This window comes from Aplidium turbinatum, chromosome 4, assembly GCF_918807975.1.
Source record: "Aplidium turbinatum chromosome 4, kaAplTurb1.1, whole genome shotgun sequence".
NCBI lineage: Eukaryota > Metazoa > Chordata > Ascidiacea > Aplousobranchia > Polyclinidae > Aplidium > Aplidium turbinatum.
The window spans coordinates 42,840,521-42,861,983 of record NC_137475.1 but is presented as its reverse complement, the minus strand read 5'-3'; the positions used below and the strand labels follow the sequence as shown (position 1 = coordinate 42,861,983).

The 21,463-nt window shown below is 37.7% G+C and overlaps 1 protein-coding gene across 1 annotated transcript in view; it reads right to left on the bottom strand.

Moving 5' to 3' along the window:
• The window catches only part of LOC145769200 (midasin-like), a 78,909-nt gene that overhangs the window by 51,519 nt on the left and 5,927 nt on the right, over positions 1 to 21,463 (bottom strand). Inside the window, exons 9-38 of the mRNA XM_082580790.1 lie at positions 21,136 to 21,231; positions 18,675 to 18,769; positions 18,116 to 18,328; positions 17,826 to 17,950; positions 16,754 to 16,934; positions 16,183 to 16,325; positions 14,861 to 14,982; positions 14,250 to 14,445; positions 13,793 to 13,862; positions 13,381 to 13,474; positions 12,871 to 13,042; positions 12,374 to 12,524; positions 11,100 to 11,224; positions 10,442 to 10,597; positions 10,097 to 10,246; positions 9,361 to 9,533; positions 8,716 to 8,893; positions 8,067 to 8,265; positions 7,453 to 7,548; positions 6,990 to 7,085; positions 6,527 to 6,666; positions 5,876 to 6,056; positions 5,042 to 5,260; positions 3,894 to 3,995; positions 3,323 to 3,433; positions 2,944 to 3,035; positions 2,546 to 2,673; positions 2,060 to 2,275; positions 1,440 to 1,645; positions 198 to 320 (exon numbers count right to left, since the gene is read on the bottom strand). Coding sequence (XP_082436916.1) covers positions 198 to 320; positions 1,440 to 1,645; positions 2,060 to 2,275; positions 2,546 to 2,673; positions 2,944 to 3,035; positions 3,323 to 3,433; positions 3,894 to 3,995; positions 5,042 to 5,260; positions 5,876 to 6,056; positions 6,527 to 6,666; positions 6,990 to 7,085; positions 7,453 to 7,548; positions 8,067 to 8,265; positions 8,716 to 8,893; positions 9,361 to 9,533; positions 10,097 to 10,246; positions 10,442 to 10,597; positions 11,100 to 11,224; positions 12,374 to 12,524; positions 12,871 to 13,042; positions 13,381 to 13,474; positions 13,793 to 13,862; positions 14,250 to 14,445; positions 14,861 to 14,982; positions 16,183 to 16,325; positions 16,754 to 16,934; positions 17,826 to 17,950; positions 18,116 to 18,328; positions 18,675 to 18,769; positions 21,136 to 21,231 — 4,349 coding nt within the window. The remainder of the gene's footprint in view (positions 1 to 197; positions 321 to 1,439; positions 1,646 to 2,059; positions 2,276 to 2,545; positions 2,674 to 2,943; positions 3,036 to 3,322; positions 3,434 to 3,893; positions 3,996 to 5,041; positions 5,261 to 5,875; positions 6,057 to 6,526; positions 6,667 to 6,989; positions 7,086 to 7,452; positions 7,549 to 8,066; positions 8,266 to 8,715; positions 8,894 to 9,360; positions 9,534 to 10,096; positions 10,247 to 10,441; positions 10,598 to 11,099; positions 11,225 to 12,373; positions 12,525 to 12,870; positions 13,043 to 13,380; positions 13,475 to 13,792; positions 13,863 to 14,249; positions 14,446 to 14,860; positions 14,983 to 16,182; positions 16,326 to 16,753; positions 16,935 to 17,825; positions 17,951 to 18,115; positions 18,329 to 18,674; positions 18,770 to 21,135; positions 21,232 to 21,463) is intronic.

Sequence of the window (21,463 nt, the reverse complement as noted above, 5' to 3'; positions counted from 1 at the left end):
AGCAACAACGTCCGATATGAAGAAACTGGTGACGTCATAATGACGACACGCGAGGTTTCCAACCCTTTCCATGACACATTGATATTGGTTCTAAAATTGAGAAACCTAGTAGTTGCTCAAGGGTAAACAGTAAAAGCATGAAACGGAAATTTTTACTACCATGAATACATAAAAGGTTTAAATGTAAATAAATTTACCTCATCGAGAACAACCCAATTGCCGGCCTTCATTGCGGCAAGCAGAGGGCCATCTCGCCAGGAAAACTCGCCGCCTTTGCCATTCTCAACTGGAAGGTCTGCACCAAACAGATCAGAAGCATCCTGAAATGTTTTAAAGTCATTGGTTGAGGGATGTCAAGCTGAGGTGAATGTAACCCTGTGGAGACAAATGTTGTCTACCAGGAGAATAATTCGCTGAAACTGGAAAGATAGTGTGTGTCATACATGCACTGATTCTAATTTAAAAATAGCTGATAGGCGTAAATTAGTCTTAACAAGATGGTAAGGAGTTAAAGAAAGTAAAAAGGTTGGGAATCCTTGGAAGAGCCGAACCAGCGTTTCCAGTTTTCTAAACTTAAAAGGAAGCTACAAACAGTCCCGGCTTTACAATTCATCGAGTTTTTCTAGATTTCCATTTTAAAGATAGGAAGCAACTTGAAAACTAAAATCTGCAGTACGTGTACGAGCACTTAGAGCAAGTTATTAACCGTCAATCGTTTTAAAACTATGCCTACACATAATTAATAAGACAAGACATTCCTCGCAACAACGCAAAGTGATTCTGAAGCAGGCAAACGTTTTAATTGACTGTTTGATCTTTTACGCTAACATAATGCCTAACCAACAGGAAGATGGGATAAACACATAGCCCTCTTCAGTTACTGTTACAGGCTTCGTACACGTGCGCCATTTTTTTGTGACTGGAGGCAACATTTTGCTGAATCAGCAGTTTTTGTCTGGAATCGTTTTAAGAGTTTAAGTTAGGCCGCTGTATAAAGAAGGTCATGGATAAACACTAAACATTTCTGAGATTGAAGTAGAAAAACAAATCGGATGGAGTTTCATTTGGGAACAAAAAGATCGTCAGCTACAGTGACCACTGTCCAAGTAAGACAGAGTGTGTTGCACGAAAAACCTTCTCAAATTTAGTCCGCCCGATAGCTCAGTGGTTACGCGCCCGGCTCAAGATCACGCGGCGCAGGTTCGACTCTCGGGGGTGCGCTTGAGCAACGCATTTCAGGACTGCTCTCTATTCAGCGGCACCTAGTAAATGGAATAATTCCCTGGCAACAACACTTTAACAATCGGAAAACTTCACTCTACCAATCTCGGTAACCGCCCCTACGTCAAGAGCCTCTACATGCATGCGAAGCTACCAGGAATAACCAATCAAGGCTTTGTCAGTCCTAGGATAAAGATTCAAAAACCAAACCAAATTACCGTTTGTTCGGACAGATTAATGCGCACGAGATTATAACCGGCAGCTTCAGCGATGGCGGCAACCAGGCTAGTCTTCCCTCCGCCGGGAGAACCTTCCAGAAGAACGGGCCGAGATAGTTGCAAAGCCCGGAGAACGCGCATCGCGTTAACAGAAGTGGTGTGCGCGTTGAACGAAAACGACTCATTAGCAGAACTTTGCTCCGAACCTGAAAAGTAAACAAAACAGTATTAGCTTCAAATTATTGGTTACCCATTTAAGTCAGACATTTCTGCCTGAAATGCAATTATCTTTTTCCAACCCCGATGAAACAACATGCAAGACATTTCGTTGCTGTTTCGACGAGCAGATCTCTTCGCGTCCTTTTATTTTGCAGTGTTTCTAAATCAAAATTTTGATCTATTTTCGTTCACTAACACAAAATGGAGGTACTCGGTTTCTAGAAATTGGTCCATTCTTTTCTATCTATCCTATTTTGACCATATAACCAAGGTTCTTATTATGACAAAACCACTTTTTAAATATGTTAGTTGGAAACGCTGAATTTGACAGAATATTCAGAACCAGGTCAATCAAAAGGCCACGTCAGCTGTGAGGCATACGACGACGATTGTGCGCTTACCTGCTGCTATGGTAAAGGGAGCGATTCCAAACTCTTCTTTGTTTCTGATAATCTGCTTTTCTGTGTCACTCTTTCCAGTGATCTCACTCTCGACCCACGACCGAGAGTAGTCGGACATCAATGAGATCTGATTAGAGGATACGAGCTGAGAGACGATGAACTTTAAACATTCCGAATGGGATTGCAGACTCTGCGAGGCAAAAGATCCGGACAAACCTAAAGACAAACAACTTAGCGAGAAACAATAAAATAATCAACAATACCAAAAAGTGACGAATGCCAAGCAGAGCAAATTATGTTAAATATAGTTAGTAATCTCTAAAAACCTTATTTAATAAGAGCCTTCTGAAGATCCCCAGAGTGAAACAAGCTTAGCAACAATGTGGATTTGAAGCCTAGCAACAACGAAGGCTACATTTAGAGTCTCTAAATGTAGCCTTTGTTGTCTAAATCGTAAGTTTAAATTTTAGACTAACAACCACTCACCGGAACCAAGGCCATCGATGTACACCAGGCATGCCGCATGAACGTAAGTTGAAGGAAGATCAAGACGATGACATGACGTGCTCATGAACCGTGACCACGTGATCAAATCTCGAACGGATATCACAAATCTAAAAAACACAACAACTCTAATATAATAGATTTGTGGAGCTAAAGCAAATAACAATTATTGAAAACACTGCAACAGACAGTATGCACCAGAGCTGCCCACTGTTCACTCCGACCAAAGTAGAATAGATTATGTAAGTGAATTCCTTGCAATATCCAAACAACACAACATCCTGTAACATATTAATGGAGCCTCAAGAGGTACCAAGACGTTTATGGCTGCATTTTTTCATATCAACCTTTTAAGATGGTGATCTCAAAACATCACTCACCGTTTTCCAAATACTGTAGATTTGAACCAAGTGACAAAACCAACGACCAATGCAGAGTATGTCTTTGCATTATCAGGAGTTATCGGTGTGCACTGCAATGGAATCATAAAGGTACCACTCTAAAGTTGTCATAAGCAGCTCAAAATCGTATAAACAGTAAACACACACCTTAATCTAGTAAACAAAGCTTTGAAAACTGAACAAAAAACACAATTTTTTTCTCCATCTCTTATTCCACATTCTCGATAAATCTGATGCAAAAAGAAATTATAGCAATGTGTCTTGAAAGAGTATAAATCGCTACTGGATACGCTTTCTGGTAAAAACTTCAGTTTTATTCTACAAGCCGGTAACTTTACTTTGGATCACTGGTACTTACCCCAGGTGGGGTTAGTTGAAGGTTGTGCTGAACAATCGCTGTTAGGTCGTCCTCCCTGTGGGCAACACTGCACCAGATCTCGGTCATTCGGTTCCGTAAGGCTGGTGATAACTGGAGGAAAACAAGCTCTTTATGCATTACATAATTATGTAATAATAGTAAATATAACATGTACGAACTAGAATGATAAATAAATGGTAGAAATGGTTTAGAAATAAAATAAAAACTAGCTAAAATGGTAGATAAATGGTAAAAATAGTCAGTAAATATAATATTATACCAAATAAAATGATAGCAGATGATAAAAATAGCAAATAGATATTAGATATATGATAAAAGCAACACTGTACTAATGTGGCACAAGACGTAGAAAGAAATTAGCTGATTGCAATTTAAGATCTTTTGGTAGGTAGCGTATTGTCACACGAACGATCGATACCGGCTTGGTGACATGAAAAACAATTTATCAATAATAATTACATAGTTCAAATAAAGTATGCAGCATAATGAGAAATGCTTTGGGAATTTTTTCACACATTGTTAGCAATAATTGCGTTTCAACCGAACTCACCTCTTTTTTACCATAATCCCCTCCAGGATTCATTGTAGCCAGAAACTGAAATCCGGTTTTAGCTGCCACAAACTGGCTTTCGTTGGGTTCTTTGTCCATAGTCTGTGTTCACGCAAGAATTAGTGTAAACGATTTGAAAACACAACAACCAGTTTAAAAAGGACAGTTAAAAAAGTTTAGTTAGCACACAAAGCTTCAAAAAATATGTGAAATGTTACCGTGCGCGGACATTTTGCCGAAAGGACTAAGGTTGTAAACAATAGACTAAAACACATTGTGGAGAATATCGATACATATAACACAAAAATGAGTTTCGGCAAAATGTCCGTTCAGCAAAATGTCCTTTCGGCAAAATTTCGGGGTACCAATGTTACAAAGTGTCTCAATTAGCAAAATCCATCCGTTTTACAAGCTGTGGAACAAGGGTCTCAAACACACGTCCCGCGAGGACTCTTGAAGCGGCCCGCGGTGCATTTTCAAACGTTGAAATGGTTAACAATCACAGTACATATTTTTTCTATGGATTAAGAAAATAAAATTCACTCTTAAATTGCTCAAAAAATCCGAAAATGACCATCAAACTTCAAACGAATTTTCAGCACTACTGTCGCGTCATTTGATTGCGTGCGAGAAACTATTGTGTCGTTATCACAATAGTAGCCTTGGTGTTTGCTGAAGTCAGTTCTTTCAGGGTTTAGTTTTTTCCGCGCTTTTGAAAGTTGATTGCTAGAGTTTTACTCTCCAGGTCCATCGTTTCGTTTGCGTTCTTTTTCGTTTGCGTTTTTTCTTGCGTTTGTACAGTGTTTTATCCTCTCTTTGTTCTTGCTACTTTTTCTTGCAATCTAACGTTCTTAGTGCGTTCTTTTTATTGCGTTTTAACTGGGTTATTTTGTTTATTGACTTCTAATTGTGTATTGCTGCCCTCGGATTAACTTACAAGTGTTCATTTGGCCCTCGGAGCAAGTTGAGTTTGAGACCGTTGCTGTAGAATATAGACTCAACCTCTGCAAACTTTCAATATAAAAACAGCGAGCTACACTAACTGGGATAAGACTGTGTTTTTTGTTTGCAAAATTAAGATTTAAAAGACAGTGGTGACAAAATTAATGTTCATATGTTTTCCATCAGACAACATGAATTGTGCGTACCAGCGAAGCTTTGTCAGGAATAACAAGCGTCCGTTCGGGTTCCAAGACGCTGTTCAGCCTTTCCAAGACCGAATCATCAGCCAGGGATATCTCATCCACTAGAATATGGCTTCCCTCCAACATGTTTGTCACTAACGGTCCATCCACCCATTCAAACAGTTTCAAAGACTTTTCGTCGGAACAGCTTCCATTCTCCTCTGTGACGTCACAATGGCGTGCCTACGACATAAAGCAATGATGTAAGTGCAATCAGCTCACAGTATATTTTTTGAATAGCTGTGAGAAACAATCGGGAAAAAGAATCTTTTAATATAGTGATATGTACATTTTTATAAATGCAATTTAAGAAAAGCAACGCTAGTTGTATGTGTTTCTCGGCAGTCGTTGCATGATCAATTAAAGGAAGAACTCCAGAACAACTAAGATAAAGCAATTTAGACTAAATATTCAATAGCAACACTAAAAATTTTAATGGCATAATGTAATAGGCTAAGAGGTTTAAGTAGGTTAGGTGACCACATAGACTAGTGCTAAAGAATCATGCGTTAAACTATTCATGCGGAAGCATAAAAAACACTTAGCTACATTAATGGGAGTGCTGTTCCGAACGAATTATATTTCTGATTATCATTTCTATCTTAAACGCCCCTTCGTCATTTCAACAGACCAACCTATCTTGTTTAAAAAAATTCATTTCCTTTTATCAAGTTCAGCAATAGCGTAAAGAAGGAAACTTAAAATCAAAAGTTAAGGAGCGTGTATCTACCTACAGTAAGCTATAGGGTAACTAAGCAGAGTTCACAGAAACTGGTCAGCAAGCCAAGTTTTACTCACAGGTCGCAAACCACCAATAAAATCAGCCGCTTCCGTGTTGGCGTGGCAGTTGATGATTGAGAGCTTCCGTTTCAAAATTGCAGATATCATCTGACAAGCGGTAGTTTTGCCACCACCGGTGTCGCCAATGAGCAATACCGGTTCGTCGAATCGTAGAGCGCGTTCAAGCGTAACAAACAGTCTGAATTAAGGAAGTGAAAATATGCCATTATCAGTTAACCTTTTCATCAGAGTTAGAAAAATTGCACTGGTTGCAACAATTGGGAGATGTTGCCTGAATTACTGCCTCATAAGCAAGAAGAAGCAAAATCTAGCCCTCTAACATTCATTTGACGTCTCCCATACATTGAATCAATGAAAAAGAGGACTTTGTGAAATAGGTGCAATACCAAACGAGCTTACCAACAATATTCGTGTTAAAATACTAAGAATGAATGCAAATAAAATTTATTGAAAGTAAATCTGCAATCCCAAAAGTGTATGTTTATCACACGTCATTGATTTACAATGCTTTGCAACAGCACCTCGGCTCAATATGGCATCAAGTCAAAAGATTTTGTTATGTTTACATGCTTCGCTTGCCCGTTTAAGAAAGTATCGTGACGCAATCTAAATAAAAAATGGAAAGAAAATTCTACAGTTAATAGTCACCTTCTCATTGGTTGAGTCCAAACCACGTGATTAAATTCAGCAGGAAGATCGCCAACGATTTGCTTCACCGCCTCGACACTGAACAGCCGATGATGGTCTATGGAACGGCCGAAGTGCTTTTGCAGCACTTCTTCAATCACCTATGACAACTTTCTATTTGAATAAGATAAAGAAACCGCCTTTACGCAAGCTAAAGCTTTATGAATAAATGATACAAGTTTCCGAACTTGACTGATTTTGTGTAATTGTTATGTACTAACGAAGACATATTTTTAAAGCATCCAAATGATCATCGCAATTGGCGGCAGCTTTTAATAAGAGCTGAAACAAAGTTTTAATTATTTCATTTGAAAAAATAATATCTGCATTGCTCACGAATAAAATAGCCTTCACATTTGTTGTTCACGGGAACAACACCGGATTAAAACTGGATTACTACGACAACTAGTGTCATTTCCGTTACCTTTTCTTCTTCTTCCTTCCGCACTTTTCCAGCAAGCAACAAGAAACCATCGTCCACTAGGTGCTGCTCCCAATCATAAAATTCACTCGGTTCAATCTGAGAACAATATCGACTGTCAAGGAATCTGATTGGCTTTTACATTTCCATAACGCAACAACGAACCCGATCGATGTTTTCACAAGCTCTGTCAGCTTCAGACTAAACACTCGCACAAATTTCTTTCTCTAATTATTGGGCGATTGCTTCAAAACATTATCTCGATTGGAAAATGAAAATCGGTTTTAAAACTGTTCAAAAACAGAGAAGAATGGATAAGAGGTTGACGTGAACGAACTGCAACCGCTATCACTTTTTATTATCAGCATACTTTCATTTGCAGTTCTATGTTCTGTACTTCAGAAGTGGATTCTTACCGAGTGCAAACAACCCAATTCAGTCAAGGCTCGTTGTTATGACGTCATACCTGGTGTCTTCTGTGTCTTTCCGCCCATCTGAACAAATCTCTCAAGGTCATGAAGCCGTGCTTTCCAGAAAACAATCCCGACGCTCTTCTGCGTGCCTTGGAATAAAAAGTTAGCAATCATGTTGTCAAATACAAACTCAATACGTCGAAAACTTGCTAGAGCGGGCAGCTCAGTTAGTTTTATACAGATTGAAACCTCAAGTCAACAGCCAACAGCATACCAAGTTACGACAGACAGTTGTAAGAAATAAAAACCTTCCAACAGGGCATCGCATAGTGAGAACTTTAGATGGTCGCTATTCGTTAATAATATCATCATTATTATCACTATTTGTCGTGGAAGCAAACTTTTTTAGTAGAAAGCATAAAATTACTTCTTTATTGTACAATGTACAATTGTACATACACGTTTTCAATATAACTGATATTGGCAATATTTACGCTGAAAGTATGAGCAAAAGTGTTCTGCGTTATTAATAACATGCAATTTCACAAACAATTTACTGGAGAATTACTAGAATTACGAGATATTACTGGAGAAAAGAAAGCCAAACTTGAAGCGCTAAAACTCTTGGTGATACATGCAGACTTTCTATCTTACGAAGAACACCTACTTGTAATTCTAACATCACTTTGACCATTTTAGAGCAGTGGGTAGGTGCAAGGTCACATCGCTTGTGCAGAATCGTTCTCAGTTCATCGGTTGGGATCTCGTTGAAGTGGAGTTCAACGAAACGGTTTCGGAATGCTCTAGAGAGCACTTTACGTCCACCGTACAAGCCTGGAGGATTCTGAGTCGCAAAAAGCATAAATCTGCAAAAGTACATTGAAAACCATTAAATTCAAGTAACAAAAATCCTGCTTAAGTCTAATAAAGTATCAGAAACATGTCACCTCTGTCAGGGTGCGCGACACCTCATGCTGTTTCCATTAGCGGCCCAGAAGCAATTCATTGATGTATACAGTATACACATAACACGATTACACATTTATCACGCAATTGGGTATAAAAAAACGACGCCATGGAAGTAAATTTGCCCCGACAGCTAATTTCAATTTCGAAAACCTACATGTATCAAACGTTTGTTTTCCTGCCTCGTCGCATGCATAATTTTGATGGGTGCGTGTGCTTTAACTTGTTTGGGTTATACCCATGAATAACTAAATTGTTTGGGTACTCCTATGAGGTACATTTGTTTTGAGTTACCATCATTGGATAAGTTGTTCTTAAAGCAAAATTTAGTGTCAGAAGATATGGGTGACCTGGAATGGGCTTGCACCACTTCTTGAGTTTCTGTAATGAACAATTCCCTGTTGTCATCCAGAACACGATTCAAAGCTTCCAAGATATCGGTGGGCGCCAGGTTTAATTCGTCCAATATGACCCAGTAACCCTCTCGCATGGCTGTTACCAAAGGCCCGTCTTGGAAGACCAGTTTTCCTACAAAAGAAAAGCGCATGTTTACTTTAAGAATTAGCAAATAAAACGCTGGAAGAATCCATTCAGCCTCCTCATTGTCAACGGAGGCTACAAGAGGTTAAGACAAATCTCTAAACGGAACAAAAGTCGAAGTTTTATATATTTGTTAAAATGTAACTTAATGATTGTAGCTTGTCAGGAAGTGCAAATTTTGGTTTGTATCAGCTACTTGAAAGGAAATATGTTCATCAGAAAAAAATGACCAAAATAAATAAAAAAATGACCGAATTTTTTCAAGTCATTTCGGACAAATGACCGAAAAGTCTCAGCGAAAAAAAAACCAGGTCCCGAACAGAATGGGGATTCCAAACTGAGCAGTGCATACCAACAATCAGCTGAAGCCGGAAGTCGAACAAGGATTGCATGATTGGAAAGCGAGCGCCTTATCTGCTGCGCTACCCCATCGCCTAAAAAACTAAGAATCTTACCACTGCTGTCAGATGCATAGCTTCCAACGTATTCCTGGAGGTCGGTGTGTTCGTGGTTGTTTATCCGAATCACTTTGTTACCCGTGGCAGACGCCAGGTACTTTATCAAACTCGTTTTACCGGTCGATGTTTCGCCCTGGATCAGGATCGGGTATTTTCCATATGCCACTGGACTACAAATATTAATCATCAAAGTTAGCTCACTAGCAGGGTTCTATAGGTTCATAGCTGGAGTCCACAGGGTTTTTCGAAAGGTTCAAAGAGCTCGATGAAAGCTCAATAATATTACGAAGCACAACGAGAAACAGACGAAGTCGAATGAGTTGTCGCAAAAATAATTTGTAGTAATAAAATTCCTGGCAAACGCCAAAAAGTTATAAAATCTTTTTTAACAAAAAGAGTTAGGAAACACCGTCTATGTTACTTAGGAGACACCGTCTGACTTACTAACGAACCAGTGGTTTTCAAACCCGTTTCGGATCTGAGCGGGAAGTTTTAGAAAATTAATGAGCCTAATTAAGAAAATGCACAGACTGTAATAAAACTACCGAGGTACAAAACTACAGAGCTTGTGTTGAAAAGTAAAAGCGCCTAAAGTAGTTTGTGTTTTATACTTCCTTGGATGGTCGATTCTTTCCACAGCCCCTCGTAGATTACTGACACAGTCACAAAAATTTTACGAAACACAACATTCATCCTAAAACCAACCACAATCGCATATAAAAGTAATGAATACCTGGAAAGGTCCCGTAGATTGTCTTGAACCGACTCAGTGATGATGTAGTGAGGCATGCGGTGCGGTTGTGACTGGCCGCATCGTATGTGATGACCTTCGACGGTCACACAAGGGTAGTCAGGTTTTGGCAGCGTTTGAGATAATATCGATCTAAACGACAATAATGTGGTCATGAGACTGGTAGTGTACATGAAGGTAGGATTAGCAACCAGATAACATAACCTGTTCTGTCGACTGTTATAACGCTACATGCGTAATGTTCTAAAAAAAAAATTTGTTTTCAATTCGAAACAAGTTTTGTTTCTATGCAAATTCGAATATATTCAACCTCAACAATCAACTAACTTCAGATTTTTCTTTCCAACCACGTAATTAGTGATCAGGTCAATGACAAGAGGATGTGACGAGCGATCTAGCGCGGTCAGGAATGACAAACAGAATCCCTCATACAAAGCTTTCTCCAATGGAACGTTGGAATTATCCACTACGTAGCGCAAGGATCTGTGAAAACAGAGCTTTGTGACTCCTTTTAGAAAATGTAGAATAATCTCTTTTATGAATGAATTCTTCAGCTTTCTGAAAGCAAAACAAAATAAAAACGGAAACTCATAGGTTTACTGCCAATCTCTGTCACCGAATCTGCGACAGTAGTTCAAAGATTCGAAACAACAGTATTTTTTTTCAAAAAAGAAAAATTTTCCAAAATATTAATCACTAAAGGCAAAGTCTTATATCGCAAAACTACACTACTGTTTAGTCATTAACAATTATTAATTATGTAGTCATTAACGATCATTAATTATGTAGTCATTACCAATTAGTCATTAATACTACTGTGTAATCATTACGTCAGTAACAATTATCTACCTGTTATGAAGTGCAGATCCGGCTGTACAGTGTACAGTTACAGTGTTAGTGAAGCTTTGAGTTTGACGGTTTTTAAATAAAAATGTATAATGAATATTAAAAGAGATAGGCTACATTTCGTAGAACACTGAAGAACCTGCAAAGAGTCCTCAAAGAATAATGAGGTTTCCGTCCAGCTCCGTCCACCAGTTTCTGGTTGGCAAGCTTCCGGACTTCACTGTAGAAAGTCACAATCCCACTGACAGCAGAGGTCCCTCCGATCTGGAGAGGAAAATAGTAGTAAACATGCAACAGTCAGACAGCAAAATCCGCCATTATTACATTAATTCAACGTCTGCAGACGTTGAATTCATGCAAAAATCGACTGATTTGCTCTCTAGGTTCTCGTGCGTTGGATATCACAAGTTGATTTAGCAGGAAAACCACGTTATAATTAAGGAAAATACTGCTTCGTGAACCTAGCAAAAGTAAAAAATAAATAAAATGATAAATATAAATAATATAAGTATATACTATAATATATACTATATACTATAATATATATAATAACTATAATATATATAATAACTATATATAATAACTATAATATATACTATATACTATAATATATGTAATAACTATAATATATATAATAACTATAATATAAATATACGTAATATAAGTCTAAACAAAAGAAATGATGATGTTAACTGTCTACTCTACAATAGGGCGGATATAACGGCCCAATGCACAGAAAAGGGTTTGAGGCGTAAGGTGTTAGCGAAAATCAAAAAGATGTCACCCTTGTTTTTTTGTACCCAGTAGCTACCCAGACAGCAAAAGCCGTCATTTTTACATTGATTCAACGTCTGCGGACGTTGCTGTCCGGGTAAAGATAACATTAACATAGAGAAATCAATATTAATAATAAACAATGTTAGGAAATGAAATTGTAGTGTCAAGTGACAACATATAGAACAAATTGATAACTACAAATCAGTGAAGCATCAACTTCAAAATATTCCATCAGATGACACATGATTGTACAACCGTGGACGTTATCTAATGATTGTACATTGTACAACCGTGGGCGTTATTTCAAGAAGAAACAAGAGTTATACAAGCAAAAGAGAAAGTTTACTTTCAAATTCCACTCACAAAACAGCCAGTTCACTGATTTTATTCCATGTGCAGAGAAGCCAACAAAAGTTAAGAAGCTTTACTGCGTGTCCAGCTATCAAGGGTTCTGTGATTTTTGTTACAAACTTTATGTTTTCTGCAAATGAGTGGAACAGCAGTTAAAACTATATGCACTTTGGCACATTGCGAGATGGTGGATGCGTTTGCTTGGGACTAGCTCATCTGTGAAGAAGCTCATCATCTAGAAGCAAGCTGCAATAGATACATGCAAGAAATCGTGTGGTATTATACCGTTCGCTTCTTCAAATAGTAATCCACGATGGTGGATATGTCACCAGCCTCTGTGGGTTCGTCCACAAATATTTCGGTGAATCGATTTTGGACGCCCTCGGACAGGTTCCGCTTCCCGACATCCGTTGCTGGATTCATTGCGGCGAAAAGCCTGAAAGGAACGCTCCGGTCAATTTTATGACAACTGGATAACAAAAGTTTTTTGGTTAATTGATTTCATATTGGTTTATTTATAAAAGATATAGAGTAGATAGCACAATGCATTTCAGCGTGAAGCGACACCTAAACATGCCAGTCCTTCTGACAGAGAGACAACGAACCAACAATACGGTCTTCAAGTTAGTTACCACCCAAAAGAAATAAAACGACAACAAGTTGGCAAAAACAACATGAACGCGCTATGGAAAAGGTTTACGCAAAAATAATGCAAACGAGTCATGGATTTATCAACCAGACATAAAGTATCCATAATGCACAGAAATAATGAGCAACCAAACCTGAATTCTTTGTGTCTTATTATAGGTTTGGCATCTCCACGTTCCATCAAAACAATGGACCCGGATTCCGATTCGAGTAGTCCGCTCAAGCATTCAAGTGTGTCCGACCCTGCCAGGTTGATCTCATCCAGTAAAAGCCAGTCTCCGTTCTCAATGCATTGAGACAGTTTACCTGGATTGACATCAACAATTGTAAGAAATATTACGCAAATTAGGAGAACTCACCAAAGCCTGGAAAAAGTGTACTGCATATTTTCACACCTGAAGTGTAGTAAATAAGAGAGTTTTAAAAATCCTTTTAACTTTAAATTCTCTCTATATTGAAACAGCCACTAAAACCATAAAGTCTTTGACAAAGCAAGAAACAAAAAGTTTCACTTGTTGAGGATTTTATCGAATTCATGCGAAATCTTTATAACCCTTCCGATTTAACTTTATTGTGATTGAGCAATGAGCATCCAGTGCTAGACATAAACAAACTTGCTTCAGAAAACAATAAACTCATCCAACCTTCGACAAAGTTAAAAGCAATGGGAGAGTCAGTTTTCAGTTTTAACCGAAGGTCTTCGAGTGTGATGGTAAATTGCTTCCACAATCGCAACTGCTTCTTGTCGGCCCTCTGCAAAAGTTGTTGGTGAATCGTTCCATACAAAACAGTTCCTACTTCTTGACGATAGATGCACAAATAGTTTTGTTGTGCAATCACGCCAATCAGAGAAACTCTCACAAAAAATTTCTGATGCTCCTACTTTAGGGTGAAATAGTCAGCAAAGCTGTCTTGTAGAGTAGGGTACAGTTACTTGGTTAGAGTAGTTTGCAGTAGTTTCCTAAACTACGAAACGCGATCAATACAGTAGAGTAGAAACCAAGATAGATGGATGGGATATTAACACCAGTCCACTTGACCACCAAACAAAGTTACCTTGTCACTCGAGAGTCTTTTCAAAGCTGCCTTGCAACTGTGCATCATAAGCTGCCATAAGTCATTGTATCTAAACAGGAAAATATTATAGGAATCTGGTGTCGGTCCCGTGTTTCGCCAGGACAGCAGGAATTGGTTAAGGTTTCAGCACTTCAGCATTGACTTCCAGCGCACCAGAGCGGAGACAGTCAAAAGACAAAACACAATTCAACTGGGGTTACATATAATAATTAAAATGTGAATTCTGAATTTTACAACTTGTATAGTTGTATATTGCAAACATTGGTGACAATATTTTCATAAATCAGATTTTCATAATCAAACACCCCCAGTAAACCAGCTATCTCCAGTTTAAATCTTTATTTTGTTATACAACATCACCGATCATTTATCAGAAACACGTTGTCGTTTTATAATATTTCCCTTTCAGCATTAAATGTAAAGATTTTCGATGTACCTTTTATTTGCAAAGCAGGTTTGTATGTGAGTGAGGAATTTGACGTTTTGTTGCTGGATAAACGTTTTCGAAAATAATTTCTCAAATTCTTCCCTCACAGGCGCAATCAAGTGGAGAAGTTGAGCAGGTTTGTATCCGCCGAGGAGGTCGCTAGAGCTCGATTGTTGGGACATGTTAACAACATGAAGTTGGCGACCTAAAAATTAAAAAATTAAAAATTAAGTTAAAAATTAGTTAAAAATTAAAAGCTAAATAAATGAACCAGCTTGAAATGCTGCAAACGAGAAGTAGTTGACGATGTAGAGGATCCAATTCTACATTTGTCGCTTGGCCTTCGAAACTTTCTTTTTTTTCATAAATTTTGTGGAGTTCGCCTACTTCCAATCCGCTTGCGATGATTGAGCAAACAGTAAATGTGAGTGCAACTCAACAGTATAAAAGCCAACATGGCAGCAAGCTTGGCAACACTGTTAGAAAATGAAACGTTGCTAGGACTCTTGCAATCGGATGTCAAAGCTCTTGTCTTAAAATGTCGAAACAGAAGCCGTTGTATTGATGGTACAACACCAAGCTAATACTACAATAATTGTGAAATAATAAACGAAATTGACCTGTCTCTTGAGCAAGATATTGCAAAGCTGACGTTTTCCCGACACCGGTCTCCCCGACCAGTAGGGCAGGTTCACAAGCTTTGACACAAGTCGCTATTCGTTCCAATAGAATACTCGCATGCCTGCAGCAAAATATTGGCAAGGTCATACGTCAGCCATACTTACGTCATCATCCTCAGCTGCGTTACTACAGTTTGGCGTTCAGTTCAGTTTATTTTTGTTTTGTTGGCGAAAAAGAAAAGAACAAAAATATACAAAAACATAATAAACACAAATAATTCGCACAACAAGGATGGCAGCGAAAGACCAAAAGGTCACCAAAGTCAGCTGCCACCCAAACATTTAAACAAAAGACCCAAAATTAAGAATATTAACACATATAGCACAATACCAACAATTTAGATAATACATTAACAGTGGAGTAACACAGGGCAACATAAAAAAAAAACTGTGCAGAGAAATAAGCAGATGATATGTTTCAGGAGTGATCATTGTACAAATTCTTTAATAAACATTTATATATAAATTTAAAAGCATTATAAGACATTTCCTGTATTTCTTTTGGTATTTGATTCTATAGTTTCACTCCATTAAAACATAGCATCTTCTTACCAGAATTTGACGTTGCAGAAGGCAAATATAAATCATTCTTTTGGTTCTGACGGGTTTTATGATGGCGAATTTCGTTTACAAAAACAAAGCAGCCAGCAAAGGCACGGGGCAGCATTTTGTGCACATATTTGTACATAAATTTTGCAGTCTCTAATTTAATAATATCGTCAATTCTGGGCACATTAAATTGGTGATAAAGAACAGTTGTATTTGTTGACCTCGGCAAAAATAAGCAGGATCGGGATCAAAAATGGCGATATTCTGTATGAGTTGTATTGACAGTTTACATTGAAATTTTTTGCATTCAATGATAATGACCGGTGGAAAAAGTCTTTGTAATCATTATCATTCATGAAACTGTACAAAATAATGCACGCTTCTCAGCACTTGTTCATGTCAGGGCTAGGCTGTCCTTTTATTTTACTTAAACATTACAGTCTGTCGTTGTTTGGTCGTCACATAGACGAATGATGGGACAAATTAGTTGGCAAATAATGTCAGCGATATTCGATTGCAACCGAACAAAACTATCACGTAGCAAAAAATATTTGCAGTACATCAAATGATATTGTTGACTTAAAATAGTAATATTCGACTGCCGAAGAGCAATAGGTTTACAGAAATTTAGCAACGCATGACACACATTTGCACAGTACTTGGATCAGGCAGATTACCTCAGTTAGAAACTAGCAATCGGCAGCATAATTTACCTTGTGGATGCAAAGGGTTGTTTTTTTCTGTTCCAGCCACTTTTTTCAGCAATCTTAATCCGGGATATGGAAGAACGGCCAACAGTAAAAGAGTGTTTCCCAATAGCAATGTCAGGCTTATAAGACTCACAATAGTACTCGGCCTGAAATATGTTCAATCATTAATTCATTTGATACACCCGTAAAGTGGCAACGAAGTATGAAAAGTTTATGCATCATTTGTTGAATATCACATCAGTGGAATTTGACGCCAAAGTATTGTGAAAGATGCAACCAAGTTTTCACAGCAACAGTTCGTTGTGATATGGCACAAGCAAAAGTTCTTTCATAGCTGAGTGGTGACAGCCCTTGCTCAATGTTCGAAAGGGCGCCGGTTCGACACCGCTCAAGAGCATGCGACCGTGTCTTTTGGCAGGACATTTACAGGCAAGCCTGAAGGTGGACATGAAGATTGGCTTCCTGTCTTCCCCCTCCACTGAATCTAAATCTTCAACTATCGGATGTAAGCAGGGGTGAAAAATATTTGACTACGTTTCAAACAAGTCAACAGACTAAAAGAAAACCCAATCACCTTATCACTGGAAATATTCAGTTGCGTCACAATCTCCTCGACCATGAGCAACCTTGCGTTGGGTTTCGCGCAAGACGCGACAAAACAATCAATGGCGGACATTGCGACCGCCGTGCTCATGTCCGAAAGGCCGAACGAGGTGATGAAGCGTGACACGCGATGAGACCACTTCAGCAAATCCCTGGTGATGCACAAACGGTGAATATCGCTTATTGTCAAACAAATTCATTCGCTATGAAACCGATTTGTTTAAGTTTATTATCTTTATGAATTAACCTAGGGAGCAAAATCTATTATTTTTACATTGATTCAACGTCTTTCTCAACATTGATTCAACATTTTGATGTCTGGGAATATACTTAAACAAATCGGTTTCATATTTAATAAAGCCTAGAATTAGATAAAAAGTAGGGGACTAGGGGTAGAACTTCACAAATAACATTGACTAACATTCAGAATGATTGGCGTAATTATAACAGCATTTCTATAGCGCAACATCCACAGTGCAAACCATGCTCATGGCGCTGCACAAGACGGATAAATGTTTAATATAAATGCATAATATGTGGCTAAATTGGTCGAAAAAAATATAAAATATCTCAGCAAATTAATATAAACTGTTATCATGCTTTTTTACGTTTCATACGAAATGACGGTGAATATTCACATTGATCTGAGGGTGCATATTACAATTGATGTATGAAACGTCAGAAAAGTATTCACAATTTAAATTATGTTTCTCGGCAGCTGATTGTAGAAATAATTGACAACGATAGACACCGTGTTTCCCCTATGAGGCTGGGCTCGTCAGTATCGCACCACTATTCATGTCACGGTATACGACCGTCGCTTTTACCAGTCAGTTTAACTCTTATCTTGCATAATTCACAGCGCATTGTATGTTTTCACAATGGGCATAAAAAGTAATAATCACGTACGTATTACACTTACAGTAATTTCGTTGGATAAACACCGTTGTATCTGCTAGAACTGAAGTTTCACTTATTGAGCAATTTTAAAGTATTCAGACAAGAAATGAAGTTGAAACAAAACAGTATATGCTATAGTTTACCTTGTTGAAGGCTTTCGTCGGGTAGCACCATATTTCAGAGTGCTTTTATTTTCTTTCAAGTTTTGATAGATGATGAGAAGTTTATCTACAACTAAACTTAGGTTTGGGAATTTCAGGATAATTATCTGGAAAAAAATTACAAAATTATTGCCAATTCATTATTGACAGGGAAAAGACAAATTTTTATAAGTCCATTTTGTATCTTAGACTCATATACATCAACCCACTACAGCCAGAAAAAAAAAACATAACCAAACATCTGTACTGAGCAGACATGATATGATTTAAACCTGTTTCAAGTCAGCCTCGCAAATAGCGTCCATGGTTAGGGTCCTTGCGTGTTTCAGTAGCATATTTACGCCACTGCTGCTACTGGGGGAGTGAGAGGTGTTGGTTCGTCTGGTCATGAACAGACGAAACTCTGATGACACACTGATGCCTTCATTGAAGTGGCCGGGTATGCTCAATTGACGGGACTCAATCAATGGAAGCAATAAGGAAATCTGAAGACAAATGATGTATACAAGTAATGAGCAAACACATACATAAATCTTAAAATTTTTAAAGACAAAATATCAACTTAAAATTGAAAACATAGAGCAATGTGGAGGACTGTAATTTGCACTGGTGACCCCCACTTGGTGGAAATAAAGCCAAAAGATAAACTAAAAAAAAAATTAAATGAAAAACCAAAATATGTTCTTGACCAGTTCCAGCTATCGCGGTCAACACTGATAGCAGGTTTTATCAGATAAAAAATATTACAAGATGGTTTATTTTCATATTCAGCGAGTACATTTTCACTTTTATATCTTGTCTGCTTTTTATACCAATAGGTGATTGACTTACAACATCCATAGGAGCTCGATCTATATCCTCCATCAACATCCAGTGACCCTTTCTACAAGCCTGTACTAGTAAGCCAGGTTGCCAAAGAAATTCACCTGCAGCAATACAGAGTTATAGAGTTACCGGTAAGGATCGTATCTCTTAACTTGGGGTTAATTATTAGGGTGGGTCGAAATTTGGACTTTTTCTCCGATTTCATTGCTACAAACTTTCTTTCCTGCGAATAGTCATAAAACGACATTCCTGAAAGTTTGAGCTTGATCAGACATCGTCTTCATTTCTAAAAATCGCGATTTATCAAGGTACCTGAAGCGATTTTTTCGAGGCTTGAAAATGCATTATTTTTAATAGGGAGTTGTTTTCATGAGATTTGAAAACGTCATAACTTACTTAATTCTTATTGTAAAAAGATGATTTATGCGTCAACAGATTCAATACAATTAGGAGAATCTAATTCATTGTGTACTGATTCCGGAAAATGATGACGTCATCAATGACGCCATTAAACAGTAATTTGCAAATAACGATAAAACTAATAATCCTACATGCTTCATCTCTAAGTTATTTGATAATGAATTGATGTACTTTCTAAACATAAACATCATGCTGATACTTGATGACGTAATTGATGACGTCATATACATTATTAAATTACATTTCAGTATGATGGCTTCTGGAAAATATTGCGTGTTTGTGATAGATAATGGATCGTTATCAATTAGTTTTGATTGGATTGATTTTAAATAACAATATTGCTCTTCAAAGATTTGTTCCACACTGCCTTTCCGGGTGTGCAAAATAGGCATTCTTTTTAACATATTTCAAGGCAATGTCTCGAATTTTATCAGGCAAAAGTGAACAGCACTGCAATGATGTAAGGATATTCTTAGGTCCGTCTTTGTACAATGGTTCACATTTTATATTGAACCAACATGGGGCATATTGAATGACTATGTGCGCAACAATTATTTTCAAGTTTTCTGCAATGTTACTTGGCAATTTGTGATCACTGATGTATAGTTTGTGGCAACGTGAAACGAAAGTTAGCCACCACGAATGATTTAATGGACCAATCTTTGCGTACATCAGTTTAGAATTAGATGAAACATATCCCTTCCTAATGGCATTGGTAATCTCGTACAGATACCTTTGATCAGTCGATAGATCTTTTACTATGTGCTCCGGTAGCAAACGATTTCCTGGCCCCATCTTCATAGGCACAAATAAAGGGTTGACTTCTTCAAATTCAACTCTACTCAGAAGCTTCCCTATTGGCCCTTTACATGGTCTGTCACCACTGGTAGGTCCATCTAATGTAGCGAAGGCGTGTCGAAGGGGTAACTCATTGGCGTGCAACATGCATATAAACCAACTCACACGATGACCAAGGCGTTGTTCCAGTCCAGTTATCACACCTGATTTAAATCCAGTGTTTACATTCACGGAATCACACCCAACTCCTTTGACACAATGCACCATATTATATTTTTTGATACAGTCCATGAGAGCATTTGTAATATCTTCAGCTGTTCTTGATATTGGACTGACAGCAGTTAAATACTGATTTCCAGGTTTCTGAACAGCACTGTAGTGTTCTACGCGAACAAAATCTTGCCACCTGTTCTTGATGCTATCTTAACAGTTTCATCTTAATAATGTAGATGACGTCATCAAGTACCAGCATGATGTTTATGTTTGGAAAGTACATCAATTCATTATCAAATAACTTAGAGATGAAGCATGTAGGATTATCAGTTTTATCGTTATTTGCAAATTACTGTTTAATGACGTCATTGATGACGTTATCATTTTCCGGATTCAGTACGCAATGAATTAGATTATCCTAATTATATTGAATCTGTTGACGCACAAATCATCTTTTTACAATAAGAATTAAGTAAGTTATGACGTTTTCAAATCTCATGAAAACAACTCCCTATTAAAAACAATGCATTTTCAAGCCAAACCTCGAAAAAATCGCTTCAGGTACCTTTATAAATCGCGATTTTTAGAAATGAAGACGATGTCCGATCAAGCTCAAACTTTCAGGAATGTCGTTTTATGACTATTCGCAGGAAAGAAAGTTTGTAGCAATGAAATCGGAGAAAAAGTCCAAATTTCGACCCACCCTATTAATTATGCTTGTGTAAAAAAAAAAAGGGTGTGCCGACAAACATCAGTCGGATTGGCCAATGATGCAAGAGAAGGATCCACAACTGGTTGTAACTACAGTTTGATAGATAACTTATCACAAAATAATAAAGTTCGTTTTTTGTTGAACCTTGTCGTCTATTCCAACATCTCTATAACAACCATCATCAACTACAAAAAATGGGAAGAAAACCTTTGTTGGTTGACCATGACCAATTGACCATGTAAGGTCAATAACACACTACAACAAGCTTCACCTGATGAATAAGTTATGGCACATCACAGAACTGCAGTACATCTGTGTGCCTACCTGGAATATTTGTGCACACGTATGTTCCTGTTAATGTCTTACTGTCGGTGTCGTCACTGAGTTGGACTTTTGAAATAAACGGAGGACTGGAGTGGCCTAAAAATAAACCTTATTACAACTATAAGCTCTTACCAAAAGATGTTTTAATAACACGCTGTCACTATAGAAATAACACATAGAAAGTTAAGATATGTAACAAATCTGCTAAATGAAAACCAAAGACAATTTTACGATGCTCTGAAGTGCAGTTCAAAAAATGGAATAAACGCAAACAAGAACTGCATTTGTCATTTTATGGCAAAGACTTGGATTATACAGAAAAGGCAAA